Below are 21,596 nucleotides of genomic sequence, written 5' to 3'. Positions count from 1 at the left end.
GATGTTCTACTCTTATACTTGGAAATGCAATAGGCACTTTATCTCATATAAAGGTAGGTCTGTATTTTCTCTCATAATGGGTCTCTTTATGTGTCCGAAGGAATCTAAAGTAGCATTTAATCCTGAGACAGTCTCAATTGGATCACGGGATTACTCATGTAATGAAGAACAATACAAGCACTAATTATCAGGCACTCATGAGCTGGAATAGCTGAAAGCCTGTGGCCAAACACAAGGTGCATGATAATGTCTCTGACACAAACCTGTTTATGAGGGTAGGTTTGTCTTTACACCCCACACCATCTGGAATCAGGGAAGACAATAAATATCTCACTTCCAGTGACAAACATGTTTCAACTGTCCATGCTATAGTACATATGTGACAGATAGGTCCATACTTGACAGACGCTGGCAGTGATAAGAGTACATTTTCTTTATGCTGACTTCAAGGGATAACCCATCAAAGAGAGACATTTTCAGTCTCTAGGAGTGATGATGTAACCCCTGCTTGTGCCATGCCTATTGTAGCAGATAAATGTACAGCCTCGCAGGCTACAGCAGCAGGTGGGGGACGCACTGTGCTGTGGAGATAAGAGCTGGAGAAAGAGAAAGAATTCCAGTTAAAAAAAATACTTACAAACCATTCACTACTCAAGCATGGACCTGACAGATAACTTGTATCTCCCATATTAATGGGATATATGACAGTTTCTAAGTTTTTCAAAGATCCATGATGCTGATATAAATTCTGAACATTACAGCCAGCTTGAGATGGGTAGGAAGCATTTCCATAGGTTTACCTGATGGCTACCTGACCAATGTTAACCTTGCCATCAACAGCCCTCGTGCCCAGTGCAGATCATCGGAAATCTAAAGTTCTGACACTGTCTTTATGCATATGAATGGGCATTACATATAAAAGAAAGCAAAGAACTGAGAGGAATGGAGCAAGGTGTGTGAGTGAGGAGCCACTTTAATAGCAGCAACTATGGGACAACATATTTTTTTAAATAATAAAATAAAAACACCAAAAAACCCAAGGAAATCAGAGTCAGACTTCACTTTGTGAATCCAGTCTCAGACTTTTCTTCACTGAGGAACAGTTGAAACTGCTGTCAGCAGCCATGCTGGTGGGAATTCACAATTTGAGCCATTGCAGTAACATAATCCCCGAGGCCACAGACATGTGGCAAGCTGGTGAGCACTTGAATACAGTGACTCTTTGTGACAGAAGCTTATAGGGAACTCAAGAAATAATCTGAGACCATTCACCTGACACCATGGCAGGATCAGCTGTAGCTGTGTCATTACTGACAAGTTTGTTTAACTTGCCCTTGCAGACCACCCAGAAGCTGCATTCACAGGAATCTGTTCTCATGCCTCCCTCTCGTACAGTTCAGAAGCACATGGGTGCTCTGCCAATGTGTGGTACATGTACCCCAGGCACTATGAACATGAGGAAGTTGGCTTTTCTCTAATGGCATTTTGTATATTTGTACATCATGCTTCTTTGCAGTATTCTCTGCCAGGCTAAGCAACCTGCCAGTAGACTGCCCTGCTTGAAGATGGATCGGATAGATCTCAGGTGTCTCTTGTTACATTCCTCCGCCTCTTTCTCCTACTAGGCCACGTCTACCTTGGAGTACAGTGTCTGAAACATGACCATGATTTTACAACTGAACAGCGCAGAAGGCTGACTTCAAATGTTTGAGTTTTTTCAAATCGTATTTTTACTCAGAAAAGCATTAAACTGATGGTTAATTACAACTAAAAGAGTATTTGTTATGTATAAATATTACAGATAGATACTTCTTGTAAGCACTGTCAAGGGTCTTATCACAACTGACATCTGAGTTTTCCCTTCCCTGCCTATTACTGAGATGGGGCAGTTTTAGTTTCTGTCAAAGGTTTTGTATGATGTTCCCTAGAACAGGTGAGTGAATTCAAGAATTTCTCTGTACGTGGGATCAAGGGCCTAAAAGACACTTGTTGAATTATTAAATCCTTGTCCCCCAAAACACATCACACTATAGCCTTACCCCTGTGAAACGTACCCAATATACCCAGCTTGTTAAGGATTTCACCTGCTCTCACTCCTTTTAAAAGATAACTGAAAGGAGCCTATCTTCTCTACACTCATTCTCAAATAGCCCGTACTCATACATGACTCCTCCTATACTGCCTGTGTTCTTAATTGCTATCCTATCACTACAAAACTAATTGATTTGATATAGTTTTTAAAGGTACTAATATCTCTCTGTCACATTTTCACCAGAGAAACTGAAATAACTGACAGCCCAGGGAAGCCCTTCCTCCTGCAATAGTAAGGCCAGAGGGCTCGTTTAGAAACCAAGACAACTATAGCCCCTTCTTGCTCAAATATCAAATCTAACTCTGACATTGTTTTCAAAACCCCAGAGACAATCAAGACTGCAAGCTCAAGTTTACCACTGCATGCTACTGGCAAGTGAAGCCTGAGACCCCTTTCTTTAATACTTAAACTAAAAAAAGGACTTCATGGAACCTTCTATTTGGAACTTTCATTGCACAAACTGATTTGAAATTTAGACAACGACAAAGAATCAGAGTAAGCCTACTTTCTTCAGCCGTGTATATGACTAACTTCTTCTGTTTCTGAATGCAAAATAAGCAGCTTAACCAATCAATGCTGTAGTTCACAGCCTCCAAGCCAGAGGCTCCTGACCTCTCTCAGGGATCATAAGTCAGAGGACTATTCTTAGAGATAAGCATATTAAAATGACAACAAAAGTTTATTTTTTAGTGAAGAGATTTTACATGTACATAGACGTCAACAACTACATATTTGTTTTACTTGGAAAGAAAGACAATTACAAAGTTATTGACCCTGCTCGAAGGATCACGAAACATAAATATGTATCTTTAAAATTTCTAGCATGTTTTTATCATGGCATTCAGCTACAGAACAACCACTACTGAAAAACAATCCTTTTATGCCTTTTGAATAAAGCTGGGAAGACTAAAAGTAGGTTTTGTACATAACCAAAGTACATAAATATTCCAACAGCACATAAACTCCATTTATTTAGTTCCCATTAAATCACAACAAATCTGAACTACAGTTCTGGTGCTACTCACTGCCTTGAATCCTTCCTTTATTAAGACAAGTCTCATGCTTTTCAGATGTTTGGCCAGAGATTGTAGAGATAGAGAGAACATCAGTTCAAGGAATGGAAAGCATTAATGGCCACTGAAAGTACTCTTGATAATACCCACCTGAGATGCCTAAACTAAATTATCTGAAAAGAAAACCATGTATAAGCCTTGTGGTGGATGACTAGAGAACTGGAGTTAATAAGACATACCGTGCAGCTAAGAATGACAGGAACAGTATGAGGCAGACAGCAGCCACTGACCCTAATCCAACAGCAGTCATGTATTGTGGAGTGGGTGGTAAATCTGAAAGAAATATCAAACAATTCAAACAAACAAACTAAATACTATAGCTTCAGAGTAGTGACTGAACAACTAAGTCTGCTCGTAGTTGAAGAATAGTAACAAAATTCAGAAGCTCGACTTACTGCTCAGTCAAGCAGTAATGAAGCTGACTGTCTAGCTGTTATCATAGGCTTGAAGAAGAAAGATTAAATGGTGTATTTCTCAAAAATGATTATCCTTCTCCATCCCTCAGTTGCCTGTCTTTTTATTTCTTTTTTTTTTTAAATTCAGAGAAGCAACATCAACATTTTCCCCACTCATCAAATGCCCAGGTGATCTCTAGTGGCAGAAAATCCTAGTGCCTTATTAAATGGCTTAGGCCATCTCCGTCAAAATTTTTATGAACTGGGCATGATTTCTCTTCCCCATTGTTCTAACATGATTTCTCTTCCCCATTGTTCTAATGGTTTTTACTTTTTTGTCTTGTTGGGGATTTTTGGGGTCAAGTGACAGAATAGAGCTAAATATGGCAATGATAGCCTTAGACAAGTCCATAATACCAGAAAGTACACAGGAACAGAAAGCTTACAGTGATTTGCTGTCAAAAACAGAATTACTAAGAACTACTGTAGAAAGTAACTTGATAAAATAGAAACTCAAGTCATCTCTGTTTCTCCAGCATTAATCAAAGGTTACCTGTTTCTTACTGGATTTACCACAGACATCTAGGATACTCAATCTCATCCCTGCTAGATTCCACAACTCTACTTGCTGTTAAATCTTTCAAGTATGACTATTCAATGTTTTAGCACGAGATTGAATTCACACAAAAATGGCACTTCCTTGGTGAAATTACTGTATATGCCCATGCTGAGAATCCAAGAGCTCAATATGAGGCAAGCAAATTCTATTACTTAAATGGAACTCTTTGGGGCTCATCTGAATATACAGGAACAAAACTGGATGGGCATTCACCACTCTCAATTTTCAGTGAGAAACACTCTCAACAATTGATGTGAAGCATAAAAATAATCCAGAATTCTAAGGAGAATCTGACCAGTTTACTATCCTTGCCTAACATTGCTCAGTGAAGCGAGGTTTGTATCTCTGCAGCACCTCTCACCTGTAGACTTACCATGAGTCTGTCAAAATAAAGAATTTCATATAGGGACAAGGAAAATCAGTTCAACTTATGAGCATGTTCATTTTTGGTAAAAGATATACCTGTCCTTATGACACTGTAAGACCAGTTTCCATAAGCAAGATAGGCATCTCTAGAGAAGATGTCAGCCCTCACAAAAATGACTAAATACCTTGTAGGGTGTATTTAATGAAAAACCCTCCAACTTCATTTTAATTATTTGTGACAAAGTGCACTTTTAACACAGCTTTGTACCACTCCTTATGACAATGACCTGTCACACAATGTGTAGCTTTAGCTAGATGGCATCTGAAACAGGCCTGTTTGGTTTAGATTTAATTTACACAAGCTGAATCAAGAAACACTTCTCAAAGGATTCAGCAAGCCAAAAGCACACTTAACCTCTCCAACTGCAGAAGTACACCAGGCAAAGGACACTGTTAGCTAGAATTACATTCACTATAAAGGCAAATTCATTTACAGCAGAAAGCCAAAGGCCTAACCTGTCCTACTCCCATCTTCCAATGTCTACTCTTTTAATCCCAAAACCAAAATCCACCTATTTGTAAGACAGCCTCTGATAATGCTCTATGAGCTGATAAATAATAAATTCTTAAGAGGGAATTTTTCTGTCTTTCCAGAGTTATTATACAGCTCTGCCTATACAGTCCTAGCAACAGAACCCTCAAACCTACGGAATCCTTGACCTTAGCAGGATCTTCACAACCAAAAACTGCCTACATTACATTCTAAGTGTGGCAGTACATTCATCAGGTCACAGGAGTAATTAAATAAAGAAAATACAGAAATAAACACACTGTTGCCACCAGAAAAACAACAACAGCAATAACCAGATGTGGGTTTTGTGACCAGTGGAGGAAATACACCTCAAGCACTCCATGCAACACACAATTTGTTATCAATCCAACGCACTGCCTCACTCATCAGTGTTACTGCATTTCCTAACTCAAATTCAATAGATTTTCAACTCAAAAGCGGAATTTAGAGTTCGTTAGAGACTCCAGTCATGCTGCTTTCTTTGTTGGAAGAGGCAAAAATTTGCCTTTTGATGAAACGTGAGATGGGTTGAAAGTACTTTCAATCACTGTGTAAAGGAGGAAACTTCATCTCTAGTGGATTCTAAACTCCTCTGAAGTAAACTGGAAACATTTTATAGTAAGAAAGTTAATAAAACCATGCTAAGAAATTGACTTTTTTTAAAATTATGCCACTATATTTTTAAGAAACTGCCCTTAAAAGCACAAAAATTAGCCATATTTTTCATTCATTTTCATTGCATGGTATCTTTTTTTAAGATCATGAAATTATTTAGTTCCCCAAGGACCACATGAACGTTCCAAAATAAATAATGTGGTTTTCAAACATTAGAAAATGTTGTGGAGTTTTTGGCTGGTTGGTTGGTTTTGCTTTGGGGTTTTTTGTGGTTTTTATTTTCAGTTTTGTTTTCTTGTAGGTGTTTTCGTTTGGTTTCTTTTTTGTTGTTATTTGTGGGGGGTTTTTTAATCTTTAAGCCAATGCAGAGCTATTTTAAAATAGGCTTCTAAATTTCACAATTTTTGTGCTTCAAATCCTGTGTGCACAAAAATTGCTGTAAAGATTTGGATGTGAGGTACAGAAACAACAAGACTGAAAACCAGGGAGAAACAAGAGAATCCATTTTAGAATGGACTGAGGAATCCATTAGAATGGAATACTGAAGAGAAGTCAAATTTTCTGTCTCAAACCTTTTCAGTCTCAAAGTCAACAGATCATTAATGGCAAATGAAGAAACAGTCATAATGACCATTAATTTATGCTGCCAAGCAAAGACATGACAACTTCTACTTTCTTAATGAAGGAAAAGTTGACTTACTTTTAATTTGTGCCCAAACTGCACAGGACTGCGTTCTTACCTGAAAGGGAAAACATAAAAATCACTGTTTCTCAAGAGAGAAATTTCTTATTACTAATACCCTGTAAGAGATCAGCCATTCACAATACACAGTATTCTACTAATATTGGGAACAGAGTTTGTTATTCTCCTGGTAGCAACCTCCAGCTTGCTTGAAAAGATTATAAAGATCAGATAAAATTATTATAAAGATATTAGAGAGAGAGCTTTGATAAAACACTGGCACTTTTAGCTCATTACTCTTCCTTTCTTCCTGCCATCTTGGCACATTAGTAACATGGATGGATCTTTGAAATTTTTTCAGTAAGGATTCAGAATTTATGGAATGCTAAGATAAGGATGAATATACTGTATTAACTCTATCTCCATGCAGAACATATATGTTAAAATATAGAACCTAATGGCATGTTTTCCAAATACTGCATAGTGTTTTACTCAGTTATGACAACTTATTTTGCAATTTCTAACAATTTTTATAGAATATTTACAGTAGTTCATGTTCAGAGCAGTTGAATAAATGTTTATCAGGGGTCTGCATTTGCAGACTTGTTAAACAATTTTGGGTTTTTTTACAGTAAGCTTTGGTCCATGTAGAGCTTTTTCCTCCAGCACTTCACAATCATAAATGCACAAGAAGTTCTGTTCTATTGTGTATTGTCTATTGTGTAAGTACTGTGAAGTCTCTTTGAAGTGCTTCTACACGCACTGTTCTCCTAAATGACTTTCACAGACTTTCCCACAATACATAGACACATATATTTTTCATGCTGTAGCAAAATGTGTATTATGCTGCTCTGAATAGCAGTATGTTTCTATGAAAGAGAAGGTTACATTTTGAAGCAGTTGCATAAAAGGATGAAGGCACATTTGTATGTTTACTCTCATATGTCTGCATGTTGAACTGTGGAATCTCACTGATTCTTAAACCTATCACTTATAAGGAATTTTCAGCTCAATTAAAAAGACAAAAGACTGACAAAGAAAATCCTTTTAGAAGAGGAAGGATAAAGAATAAGGAGAAGGTTTAAAAACTCAACTGAATGCCAGATTCCTGGAGGCACTGTCACGAGTGCCATCATTTTGACTTAGCTACTTTGATGACACACTCTCCTATGCAGAGAATCAGTCACCTCCTGCCTATCAGGGAACTTACAGAGGTCCCATGCATTGCAGCAGAAAAGTTCACATTTCTGCACTTTATACTAAGTCAAATTATAAATTACTTCCTCTGATCAATAAGCACCTTTCCAGAAAGGTATCAATGAAATTATTCCTCTAAATACTTGAGTACTGATGGAACTCCTAGTATGTATTACAACCTGGATGAACACAGGTAGCTAAACCGAAGACAGAAACCCCTTCCACAGTTCTGGAGGAAAAACATTTTATCATGCACATACACTTTCCTCAGATAATTCGTAACAGGCTAATTTTAACAGCTTTTTCTCATGGTAGGGGTTGTTTTGATTCCAATTAAAACAAAACAAAAACCCACAAACAAACATATAAAACCAAACAAACACCCAAACATAGCTTTTTTACCTGAAAAGCCTGTGTTACCTTCATCTTTCACAGTCCTGCTCTTAATTCTGTAAGATGCACAAGATTTTTGATGCTGACACCGAACAAAACCTATGCTAAAGAAACTAATCACAGATAAGTTTAAATTCCAACCACCTTTTTTAGGTTTTGCCTTTACTATAAGTCTTGGCTTTCTGCACATCATGGAATTCATAAAGTAATCACAGAACATTAGACTAGGGACAAGGATGCATTTGAGCCATTTAATTAGGAGCATCCCTCATGGAGAAGGACCTTTTTGCAGGTGGACAATTTGTTCCACTTAAGTAAGGTTAATTACCTAACTGCTTCCCTTCTGCATCCCCAAGGATCTCCTTGAATCATCTGACCAGCCTTTTAACACCTCTGGATATCCTGGCTGAAATGCATAAATGAAATATGTGGTTTAAATACTCCACCTTGAAAAATAAACAGAAAGCGAAAACCTCAGAGGAGACACCTTTCTCCAAATCTGAACAATGGAAGAATGAACATGATAATATGTCAGGTATATCAAGGAATAATGGCAATAGAAGCTACAAGCAAGCCATGATTTTGCAGCATTATCATACAAATTCTCAGTGTGAAGGGATCTGGAGACAGAGGGGAGGCCAGAACATGGAAGTCAATAATGAGAACATTATTTAGCAGTCTCTGACATATATTTCTAATTTGTCTGTATTCAAATGGAAATTTAACAAACAAAAGACACTACAGAAATGCTGATTTAAAAGCATTAATAATTGAGGGTCAATCAAATTTTTAAAGGAAGACTTTTAAGTATTAACACTTGAATCCAAATTCAGTTACTTCAGTAATCAGATTGTCAGAAATTCTCAAAATCCAACAACACTCAATTCATAATTCTGATTTTTTTTAACCTTTTAATACCAACAGTTGCACAGATTTCAAGAGGAGAAGAACAGAAGATAAATCAGTACTTTTGAAGCACCAGTCTAAGTTCTGTTTCAAAGAAGCAGAGCTGGGAATTAAGGATGTTTGGTATTTGCTATGCTAATAATGATTCATAAGTATTATATGTAACTTTGTGTACTCTATCAACTAACAAAAGCCATACTGTATACTAAATGTATACTAAGGAATTAGTGCATTCTAAATGGAAGGAAGCAAGAGTTTCTTTGACAAATTACAGTAATAATAAACCATTAAATCAGTGGCCTGGAAAATAAGTCTGCAAATGTTAGCAATGAAAGATCAGGAAATAATCTATAAGAGAGAAAGAATAATGTAATTTAGAAGTTGCTTATTAAACAAGCTGGCAGAGATGGATAAGTAATCTGCTCTGTTCCATGCAAGAAAAACCTCCACATAAGTAACAAAAGGAAAAATATCGCAGTGTCAGAAAAGAGCAAAGAGAAAGAGCTAGGGAAACCAATGTATAAAACCCAAGGATAAATCAGCTAAGTTCAAGGATGTATTTGGTGGTGTTTATAGAGGCAAAACCTTTATAAATTCGACTGATTAAAAATCTTGCTCCACAGAGTAAATTTTTCTGAACAAAGGAATTGTCCAAATTCCACGATATTTTGGGCTAGTTTAACATTATTTATGAACTGAAATGCCTTCTGGTCTCATTTCCCTACTTTTTCCCTCACAAAATCAATTTAAAATTTATGACAAACCAACTTGTATCATGATCAGAAAACACTTCATCTGTACTATAAAAACTTCCCACTCTATTTTTAAAGTAGATGCTATGCAAAACATGAGTTGCACAGGTCAGGAGATACCAGAAACATCTTATTCCATGCACTTGTTTTATTTCACTCACTTTGGACTGAGGTAGCTACGTTCCTTAACAGAAGCTGTTTTAATTTTCTGAGATTTGGGTGTTGGCTTCCAAAACTTTAGAGAATTATTTATGACTCACAGATCGGTTTTTGTATGCCTCCTTGTTTTGTGCTGTATACACAAAGCCCTAAAAACTAACTTTTTTCAGGTGGCAAGGGGAGGTACTGTTTAGGTGAGTCTTTTTCTTTATTAGGGGTTGCTTAGTACAGTTTTTATATTTGACATTCAGAAACTGTATTGCACATATCACTTGCTCCATATGAGAACAACTTCCTACTGTTGGGACTTAGAAAAAAACCCTGAGATAGATACAACTGGAAAACTAGATGAGATGTACATTTTAGAAAGTTTTTGTTTCTAATTAAAAATGCTTATTTACTTTAAAATTATAAAGAAATTAATACTAGTAATATATTTTTTTAACGTGAGGGTTTCCCAGCGGAGCTGGAGTTGATATTCATTGCCTCGTGGAAGGTAACACATGTGATACAACATATTTTTCCATGTCATTTGCAGAATTGGAATATGTTTTATTAAACATTCAATTTATAATTAAAATGGGTGAATGAGTAACTTTCCAGTTCTCATACTAATCTGTTTCATTAAATTTGGCCCCAATAAAGACACCCTCAGTTGCTGAGGGCAGCGACAGCCTTTCATTTTTTGCAATTTTCCACTGTCTTTTGGCATCCACAGTTACTTCAGCATTACAATGACATAAATATCTGTAAGGAATTACAAGAGATATTTAAAGAGCTTCAGATGTAATCTAATTCTGTCAGCTAATAGAACCTTGGAGCATCATAAAAAATATAACATTCTAAAATTTTCCTCATTTTCCCCAGCATCATTTCATATAACAGGCGTAAAGAAGAGAGTTTAAAACATCCATTACCTTATTCCACTCACTTATTATTCTCAAAAAAACACAATACTCTTCTCCCAGCTTTAAAGGAGCATTATAAAACTTCCCGTAGTAATGTCTGTCTCCAAGAGCAATTGACATGTTATCAGCAACATCCTTGGCCCGAAATTCAGCTGCCACATATCCTTTAACATCAGTGGTGTTACTAAAGAAAGTTGCAGCAGCAAAGGAGTCACAAATAAAAGTGCTTTGCAAACCCAGAGGAAGCACAATCACTTGATAAAAACTAGAGTGAAACAGAAAAGGTAAACATTAGCCCTTACTTAAGCAAACTTCAGACATTCATTAATTCATATTTTCTTTTCTATTTGTAAACTCATAACTGTTTTTTATTATCAATCACCAGTATGAACATTTCTTATACTAAAATATTTCTCTGTGTGTGTGTGCCACTGCATTTCGAACAAAAACACTGCATGCACATCTTAGAGCTGGATCTCCTCATCACATCCACATTAATGTTACATGTTTATTTTTATTCAGAAGAATATAAAATTGAGATACTTCAGGCTACCTCCTCCTCTCATCAAAGTTCACCTATGAAATAATACAATATTTGGCTCTAAAAATTATTTTTAAGTTCCCAGAACCAAGACTTTTTCTATTGAAAGAGAGGACAGTATGATTGGTAAAAAGATAAATGAAATCTGTCTTCAGACCTCTCAAAACAATGTTCAGTCTATGATATGAAACCATAGAAGGACTATTTATTACGGTTGTTACCCTAGTCATTTCCTGAAATATTATTATCTTTCAAATATCTTCTACTTCATTGTAGTATTGAATTGTTATTACCTTTTCCTTCTATCACCAACACCTCTTAGTAAGGGGTAAATCTATTTTCTCTAGAAATATATTTTGGTAGTAATAAACTAATATAAAAACACTGTTTCAGAATATGCATAAAGGAGGATGTTATTCACTATTGCCTCTATCTCTTGGGAAAAAAGGGTTCTGGCTGCATGAGTTTGTTGGAAGTCACATGAGTAGAAGTGGTTTTGGATCCATCAATAAAGACCTACTGTAACTTCACTATGGATAAATGGAAAAGAAAAACAAAACCACAAAGCCAACCGTGGAAACTCACAATTATCAGAATAAGCATTTTGTTCCAGAAAACAAGGAAGAGTCTGAAGCCAAATATTACTCTGTTAAGGGAGGAGAAACTGAGAGTTACAGCATAAATTTTCTCCCATTGCTAAAAAAATATAATCCAGCCCTCATAAAGAGTTCCAATCTGTAAGTAACATAAATCTGCAGAATGTTTTCTGGAAGGGTGAGGAGAATACAGACAAACCTGATTGGTCCATTTTGATCTTCTGCTTTCTGGAGTCTGAGCAAAGGTGCAGGACCTTTTACTGCAACAAATTCTACATCTGGGAAAGGGGGATCTAAAAAGTAAACAAATACCAGTACTTCAGAGAGTTTTTAGAAATATTTTGGGCATCAGGGTTCTTAGCTGTTTTTTCCCCAAAATTTCCTTGTTAATTGAGTCTTAAACCCTTGAGAGCTAAAGCCTGCAGGCAACTGAGAACTGGTCAAGTAAAACACAGAGCAGATACAAGCATGATGGCCTGGAGTCCCAAGTCAAAACCCTGTACAGAAGTATATCTGCTAACTGGGAAAAAGAGAGAGACCCAAAAATTATGGTAGACTACAGAGAAATGAGACAGGAAAGTTTTGTTGGAAGAACCGGTATTATTTATTAGACTGTCTGAAATTGTCAGGAGAAGAAAAAATATGAAACTGGGCACAGAGCCCACTGCAAGAAATAAAATGGTATAAAAAGGGAGAATTTAGTAGCACCAAAAGTACTTGCAAGAAGGCAACTTCCTTAGTTACTGCTCATAGTCAGTTAGCAATATCCAGGCCTTTAAATTGCATTCCAATATGGGTACAGAGCTCTCATCTGGTTTAGTGGGAATTTGAATCAAGACCAACACCAAACAAATACTTCTGCCTTTAAAGTCAGTGGCAATGATGACAGCTGCACATTGATACAGAAATTACCACCACCAGCCTAAAAGCAAAGATGAAAAGAGCTTCAGTGTGCACAATCAAGGGGGCATAGTGTGAAGCACAGATAATATCTAGCACAGAAGTCTGAAAGAGCTTGCACAGATATTTACAGACATGGCTAGGCTTTGTGAACACCAGTGTATGAGGCTGCTGATGTGATAACTGACTAAAGAGTAAGAAATGCAGTGCTTACACACAGAAAACGAAGATCTCAGAGCTAGAAAGAATAATCAATGTCATGAAGAAAAACAAAAGAAAACGGATTCAGAGTTGCCAAAGTTAAGCTACATCAAGCAAAATCTTGCTGAGATGCATGGATTTTTCAAACAGCTGGAACACAGATAGGTGCAGGTATGTCTGAAGCTTAGACATTGGTTTTACAGGAGAAAGTGAGGCTTGTTAGAAAAGCTGTCAAGAGAGTAAATAACTGCTATATAGGGAGCTAGAAAAATACATCATGTTGAAAGCAGAAGTACTGTGGTGCAGTAAGGTTATTAGTGCAGTTCTTTCAAGACTAAAAGGGAATACTAAGTCTGGCATTTTGGTAACAATCACTCGTGCAAAATCCCAGTGTCTACAGATGAACTTTGCAGCTCAATGTTAGCAACTGAGAGACATTACACAAGAAGAATTGCAACACCTTTACAACTATTGTTTTGCAACATAGGATTAAATTCACCAGTATAAAGTACAAGGTGATACACTTGGGACTATTAACAACAATTTATGCTAAATATTCTGATTTCCTTTGAGTAGTAGGAACGGCATATTAGTACATCTCAGAGTGAGTGTTAGTCATCAAAATAACAACAGAAAGAAAGAAAGAAAAGAAAGGCTGCTCTTAAAACCATAAGAAAGAGATTTATGTAACACTAGAATAGTACCATCAAAGGTACTCAAGGCACCACTTCAGTGTTTGAAGTCCCAATCATCAGTGCAACAGTGCTATGAGAAAACAGTGCACAGGATACGAGGAAGATGTGGACAAAGAAGAAATCATCTTAGATAAGGGAAAAAAAATCATTCGTTCATATGTTTTGTAAACTATGAAGAGGAAATTTGAAAGCTTGCATGATCTCTGTTTTGTTCAGATGAAACACAGGAAGGCATACAACTTAAGCACAGTATGCCCAAAATAAAGCTAACAGGTCATACAAGCATCCCTAGCAAGAAAAACCCATACCTTACTCTTGACAAAAATTACACTCAAGAAAACCGCCTGAAAGCTTACCTATAAAAAAAAAATTGCTTTGTTAGTTCCCTTTACCAGGTTCTTTTCAAAACCAGGCTATGAGTGAACTACCAGGGAAGAAACCAGCTACAAATGTTTAGGATTGAAGTAAGATTTATATAGCAGTCTGCAGCTGAGCTTTTTTGGGCTGGAAGTCAGCTTGAAGAAGACAGAAGTTCTCTACCAACCTGCACCTCAGGAAGTCTTCCATCATCCCCACATCACCATAGGCAATTCAGAGATTACGTCAGTCCAGCAGTTCACCTATCTGGGAAGTATTTCCTCAGATGGTAAGATCGACAAAGAGATAGACAACAGGCTAGCAAAGGCATACAGAGCCTTTGGAAAACTCCATAAAAGAGTCTGGTCCAATAAACACCTGAAGAAAAGTACAAAGATCAGTGTCTACAGAGCCATTGTTCTGTCTACTCTTTTATATGGATCTGAATCATGGGTCACCTATCACCACCACCTGTGGCTTCTCAAATGCTTCCATCAGCGCTGCCTCCATTCAATCCTAAACATCCACTGGTCTGATTACGTGACCAATGTGTCTGTTCTTGAACAGGCAGGGGTCAGCAGTATCGAGGCCATGCTGATGAGAACGCAGATGTGCTGGGCAGGGCACATCTCCAGGATGGAGGATCACTCACTGCCTCCCGAAGACTGTGCTCTATGGTGAACTCGCCACCAGCTGCCGCAAGAGAGGAGCCCCGAAGAAGAGATACAAGGACTCCCTGAAACAATACCTCAGCCTTGGCCATATTGACTGCCATCAATGGTCCACTCTGGCCTCCAAAAGGGATTCATGGAGACACACCACTCACGACGCTGACGCTGCCTTTGAGAATGCACACAGAGTCAGTCTTGAGATAAAAAGACAACGCAGAAATAACCGTTCCTCACCAATATCACCTAAAGAGATGTTTTGCTGTGCCTTTTGTGACCGGACCTGCCTATCCCGTATCGGCCTTTTTAGCCACCAGCACGCTTGCAGCAAGCGTGGGTAGTGCCCTTCTCAAATCTTTGTTCACAAAGCCTAGCCATGATGATGACAGCTTCCTCATGAGGGAAAGCAAAGAGGCAGACACTCATCTCTTCCCTGTGGTGACCAGTGAAAGAACTAGAGGGAATGACCTGAAGCAGTGTCAGGGGAGGTTTAGGTTGGCTATTAGAAAAAGGTTCTTCACCCAGAGGGTGGCTGGACACTGGAACAGGCTCCCAGGGAAGTGGTCACAGCCCCAAACATGACAGAGTTCAAGAAGCATTTGGACAATGCTCTTAGGCACATGGAGTGTGATTCTTAGGGCTGCCTGTGCAGGGTCAGGGGCTGGACTTTGATGACCTTTGGGGATCCTTTCCAACTTAGGATATTTTTTGATTCTGTGAAATCACTAATGTTCTACAGTGCCTTGTTTCCCTCTAGTAGAGATAGGGCAAAAAATCCTTTCAGAGGATTTTCTGAGTTAATGAGGTATATTGCATTGCTGCCTGCAAGAATAGGACATGGTCTTTGCTTTGGGTCTCTTCAATATATCTGCAACTGCAGATATTGTAATATGTACAGACAGAATTTCTATCTCAACAAATAAGTGAACAAATAATGTTTGACAGCCAATCTTCATGTTCTTTGCCCATTGCAAACTTAAGTAAACAGAATTTAAGAGCCATAAATTCTCTGTCGAATTCAGAGGCTCTTCAGCACAGACATTGTCAATAGACAGAGTGACAGGAAGATACATCTGTCAGGGTAGATTCATCTGATATAGTTCTCCAGTCTTCCTTTCCTTTGGCGTTTGGCATCACCAAGAGAGACTATTATTAATTTCTCTTAATAATTTTCCAATTTCCAAGAAAAAACTTGGAAATTTCTTCTTTAATGCCAGCCAGAATTTGCATTGCATGCAAAAGTGTTGCATCATTTTTGCAGATAAACAGCACAAGGGGAAATAGGACAAAAATATGCTGGCTAGGGTCATAACCATTACTTTTTAGTTTCCTATACTTTGGCAGGGAAATGCAAATCATGAAAATAAACAGCAATTCAGCACTAACAGCCCCAGTAAACGGGTAACAGAGCAAAATTTGAAAAAAACACTTGGTATTAAAAGTTGGAGTCTTTTGCCATATTTAATTTCTAGTAAGAAATACTATTTATTACAAACATTACATACACAGAAAGCAATCTGCCTTTTCTTAATAAGAAAAGTGAACAGTTTGCAACAATGTAAGGAGTGATAATAATAATCAAAAGCAATAGATTTCATTTTTGCTTCAGTGGTCAGAAAATAAAATCTGAAGGAGTTATTCCATAGGTAGTATTTGCTCAGAAAGACTTTTTAAATGAAAGACGAATATTTTCAAAATTGCAACACTTAAAAATAAAATTTTAATAGTCTGCTGGGAGGTCATCATTATTACCAGATTTTAAAATATACACAGTAAAAAAACTGACTTAACACCACGTAGAACAGGTAAAGGAAAAGGGGGAATGCCATAGGCTTGTACTAGGTGGGCTATGAGAAGAAAGCAAGTTCAGGTGCTGTTAGCCCCTTGCCTTTCTTAAAGAGTTAATTTTTTTAACTCTACATCAGCAGAATGGACTAACATATCTGTAGCAGCACAAGGAAGACAGGGAAGAACATAGTAAGAAACACAGGTATTTCCAGAGGTAGTCCCACTCTAAGCACTTCCTTGCCACAGCAGTGCTATGTTGATAATACGAACATTTCACATACAGGCTATTTTGTACAGTAAGAATTCTCTCTCTGAAACTGAGGGCAAGCCACAGGAAAGAAGGTACATGACAAGAAGTGCCCACCACTGCAACAGCATGGAGAAACATCACACACCTCAAAGCTGGACCAAAAGGCATGCTTCACTACATGATACTGAAATCATACTCTTCAGAAAAAGTTAGCATATTGGAAGCAGTTCACTATTAGTTACATCAAAAGTATTTCACCTGTAATTTTTAATTTAATCCTGCAAATTAGCTGTTTACTTCTTATTGAAAGCTCTGGTTGATGCCTATACTGTTTACTGCTGCAATCTCAGGACTGCACAAGTAAAAAGTTGCAATAAAGGAATGTGTGACTTTTATGACATTCTCCTGAAGTGGTAACAGAAATATTTAATGCCTTTCCTGTCACATGACCTTTTGTACATCTCTGAAGCAGTAACTCTGAGACAACACTGTGCTACTTACCTTTGGGTTTATAATGCAGGTAAGAGAAAGGCTCTAAGTTTCCTATACACAGTCACATAAAAAATGAATGCATAAATCCATTTATATCCCACACAGTATATGATATAAATAACACCTATTAAACTGAACATACCTTATTGAAAAACCTTTGCTTGGTGACAGTATAGCCCTCTTTAAAACTTCCCTTCATCATTTTATTGTAATGATAAAGCTTTAAAAATAATACTGGAATTGAATGACAACAGCCAAAAACACATGGCAACTCTTCAATGACCCTGACAATTCAGAGAAATCAAATCAAAGACTCCTCTTAAGACCAGGTTTTAACTAAACCAAACCTTTGCTGAAATAAGACCATTTTCATTATCTTAATTTCCTGCAAACAAAGGATTTCTTTCAGTTATTTGAGGGCTTTATGTCCAAAAGGTTTTCACTGAATTTCAAAACAAAAAAGTCAAAACAACTGCTGCTAAATTAAAAGAAAAAATACGGTAGAAATATTGATACAAAAGTTGTTTAGCATTTGTATTAGGGTCTGGAGAGTAATTCAGTTTACTGTACATATTAAAATATGTACAGGGTAAAAAGAGATTTTTGTCTTGAAGAACGACATTACATAAACAGTGGAAGGAAGGAATGACGATGAATAAATGAAGACCATAGCTAGAGAAAAGAATAATTTAAATCTTCTTTGAAGACTGATCAGTTCTGAAAATCCCCCTTGTGATTCCCTTTGCTGACTGGGGCCTTTGTTTTCCTGATCTGTGACTGCATGTCACACATCCTGTTCATCATCAGAAAGGTATGAATTCACTGAGGCAGACAGTAAAAATGGAACTAGTGCCCTGTGCTGTGTCACAGCCAAGCGCAGCTCTGCTTGCAGTGATGTGCTTGGCCTCCTGCGGGTTTGGCTCCTGCTCTGTGAGAGACTGAACTCTGCTGCACAAATAGTCTTTTCTCTTAGGCAAAGCTCTCCCAAGGGCCAGGATGTCCTTGAAGTAAAATGATTCCAGGCAAGGAAGGAAGAGGAAAGCAAGGAGACGTGTTTAGGGCACCTCAGCTGGCAGCTCTCAGTCTTTAACAATCTGGCAAGGGCCCTGCCACCACGCCACAAGAGTCATTCACAGCCACAAAACTGACAGGGAGGCAGTTGGTGCCTCACCAGGGGTTTTCTGGGACACAGCAAGGGCCTGGAGGGGCCCTAATTCAAGCTGCAGAGCACCTCTGGGCCAGGACCATTTCCAGGTTGCATTCTGGCCATCTGGCTCTGCTGCCATGGGTGCAGGTGAGCCAGTCTGACCCACATCCCCTGGCTCATCTCTCCCTGAACAGTTTTATGGCTTGTCATCTGCTCTCATCCACTCTGGTTCTTCCTATGGCAACTTTCCCTTGGGATCTCTAGAGCAAAAGTCTAACATGGAAAATATGACACACAAAACACTTGAGTGCTCACTCCTGGCATAGTTCTGCAGTGCCAGGGGAGGTATCCAGGGTGTGGCAGCAGAAAGGGACCTGGGTGCTGTTGGCTCAGGGTGTTTGGGTTAGGGGCATGCTAGGTGCTTCCACAAGCACAACCTGGTGTGACAGTCACCTAACCTTGGCAAAGAAGTCTGTGCTGGGATCCCAGAGACAGCCACCACTGTTCCTGCCCCTCTTCCTAAGCCACTGTAAGGACCTGGCCTGGGTAGGCAGATGGGAAGAGCATGGGAGAGAGGGCAAATTGGCCAGAGAAAGCTGCCACATTTTCCTTTTCCCTGTTTGTCTTTCGTGAGCCAAAGCAAACAGTACAGAAATCAATTTAATTCCTTGCAGTGCCAGGCTGGGGAAGAAGATGCAGCTTTTCTGCTGACAGAGGGCCACTCCCCAGCACTGGCTGGCCAGTCTCCGTAAATACGTAGGCATTGCTGAATTTTCCAAAACCCACAGTTTTGTCACATCCTTCATAAATAATTTTGCTCAAAGCTAAATTCACAAACAGATTCAAATATCAATAAAATTTTAATGTGGCTCAACTGAAGAAATTGCTCTTATTTAGAGCATTAGAAGTGAAAGTAAAAATGTCTTAGCTCCTTTTCTTATTCAGTTTTTCAAACTCTTGAAAAATGGTTGCAAAGTTCAATCATCTTAAATTCATACATGAAAACAAGTAGTGAAATTAAGAGCAATGCCTTGTCTGAGCATGTCATAATAAATGATATTCCAAAAGGAAAATTAACAGAGCCATGTGTAAGTAGTGTAATTTCATGTATATCCACAAGACACTCCTTTCCTTCTCTGGACACAGACAGGAACTCCCTTCTTGCTTGAAAGATAATCTTGCTACCATCTTTTTTTCAACTACAGTTTAATCATTGCCTAATCATTTTTCATAATTGACTCAATTTCCTACTTCAGGTAGACAGGTGGTGAGACTTTCTCTAAAACAAGCTAAGACAACATATAAGACTGCAAGATGCCTGTTACTGGATGTATGAAAGGAGCATAATTTCAGTGATTTCTGAGGCATTTTCTAGACTGTATTTACCACTCCTTAGATCAGGGGCAAACAAACTTGGTGGTCAGTGCAGAATTATTTTCTTAGAGGATGCTACTTGCCAGGAAGAAAAACAGGCTTTTAAGTCCCAAGTTACTGCTTTTTTATTTTAGAATGACTATGGACATTATATATCTTCATTCAGGAGATACATAGATATTAGGACACAGAAGTAATTTTCTGTTATGGGTTTGGCCAGGTGGGCCTAAATTTAGGTTTTAAAGTTCAGCTAGGCCTAGGATCATCAGCTGATTTAAGCTGGGCTGAGCTAGCTAACAGCTGACTTCTTCCAGCCAATAATATTATGTTCCATACCATACTACATCATCTCAAAGGGTGTAAAATCCAGTGTGTGGGTGTGGCTTAGTGGAGTTTTCTTCACAGCTGTGGTCCCAGCAAGATACTCTGCCGTCCCAGGAGGGATGGGGAGGCCCAAGCACGAAGCACCAGCTTACCGTCATGTTATCTTAGGGAAGTAAAATGTTTGTTCTTAGCTATTCTCTCTGCTTAAGTCTGTCTCTGAAGAATTGACTTCTCTAAAATGATCTGTAGTTAAAATAGTAGAATTTGTGTGTACTGGGAAGTTATTTCTTGTTATACATAACTAGTGTAAGTGTGTATTATATTGTAGTTGTCTCTTAGTTTTTTCTGTATAAATACATGTAGTTAGTTTCAGCATAAACCTGCTTTGAGGGTTTTTTTTCCTCTCCCTCTTCTTTTTCCCTTAGCAGGTTGGGGGGAGGAGGAACCCTTTTCACTCTGTCCTGGACAGTTGGTGTTTTGCCAGCTCAACCCAAGACAGATAAATGGTGCATTGGCCGGGAAACGAAGGACACTGGCAAGTGTCCCAAAAGGTTGGCAAGGTTCCTGGGAGCATTGTTAGAGAAACATTCCTTGATTTCTGCTTTGTTATGGTACATCTAGAACAACTAAGACAAAGATGTTCTACAGGATACTCGTTTAATTCCTTGTACTGACTGTTTCTGTGAGTTCAGACAGCTCAACTCGTACCTGCTGTGACTGTAGCCACCGCAAGGAGAAGCCTTACAGTCAAAGCAAGCTGTCTTTCTCTCCTGCCTCACCTCAACAGAGAGCAAACCCCAAGCGTGTGTCACATGGTGAACTGTCGTCCTTCCTGTGTGACCAGGGGAAAGGCATGAGGAGGTGGGACAGTGCATCTACTTCTGTGTTTGAAGTCCAAGTATGGAAATCAAAATGTAAGAAAGCTGGTAAAAAAGCTGTCTACATGTTGAAGCAGAGATCCCAGAACAGAGCCAAGAACAACAATTAAGCCGCCCTGCCTCCAGTCGAGAGGAGGAGAACGACCAAGTCTACTGGACATTGCTGAAACAGAAAACTAGCCAAGACTGTACCTCTACACTGACTTGTAGATGACAGCCAGTGCCCCTCTGAGGGTGGCTGGACTGATAAAAGAAGATTACTTGAAGCATAGAGAGGCCCATGTGGGCTGTTGGTGTGTGGCAGGACACTGCCACTTGAGTAGAATCTGTAGAGATTCATCATGTGGATGCTCATGTGCCCAAAGGCCGAGCTAATAAGGAACATCACACCTGGACTAGCATAAGGGAGAGTTGTTCCTGGCTCAATGGGCCCATGATGCCTCAGGCCACCTGTCAGTGGACGAGGCCGAGGGGTGGATTTAACCATGGACATTATTTCCCAGGTTATCCACTATTGTGAAACCCCTGAGAAGGGGATAGTGACCCCAGTGTGGGGATAGAGACCCCTGAAAAGGGGATGGAGAACCCTGAAAAGGGGATGGAGAACCCTGAAAAGGGGATGGAGAACCCAGTGTGGGGCCAGTAACTCCAGTGTGG

At 38.6% G+C, this 21,596-nt stretch overlaps 1 protein-coding gene across 3 annotated transcripts in view; it reads right to left on the bottom strand.

The window, feature by feature from the left end:
* Positions 1 to 396: 396 nt before the first annotated feature.
* The window catches only part of SUSD1 (sushi domain containing 1), a 50,087-nt gene continuing 28,887 nt past the window's right edge, over positions 397 to 21,596 (bottom strand). Inside the window, exons 12-16 of one of the 3 annotated variants that reach the window (XM_071580632.1) lie at positions 12,065 to 12,158; positions 10,738 to 10,993; positions 6,432 to 6,471; positions 3,345 to 3,438; positions 397 to 596 (exon numbers count right to left, since the gene is read on the bottom strand). In XM_071580632.1, coding sequence (XP_071436733.1) covers positions 461 to 596; positions 3,345 to 3,438; positions 6,432 to 6,471; positions 10,738 to 10,993; positions 12,065 to 12,158 — 620 coding nt within the window. In that variant the 3' untranslated portion in view covers positions 397 to 460. Of the gene's footprint in view, positions 597 to 3,344; positions 3,439 to 6,431; positions 6,472 to 10,737; positions 10,994 to 12,064; positions 12,159 to 21,596 lie in introns of those variants that run through there. The other 2 variants (XM_071580633.1, XM_071580634.1) reach the window with 2 other exon arrangements.

This window comes from Pithys albifrons, chromosome Z (genome assembly GCF_047495875.1).
Source record: "Pithys albifrons albifrons isolate INPA30051 chromosome Z, PitAlb_v1, whole genome shotgun sequence".
NCBI lineage: Eukaryota > Metazoa > Chordata > Aves > Passeriformes > Thamnophilidae > Pithys > Pithys albifrons.
This window is presented reverse-complemented; position numbering and strand designations above follow the sequence as displayed.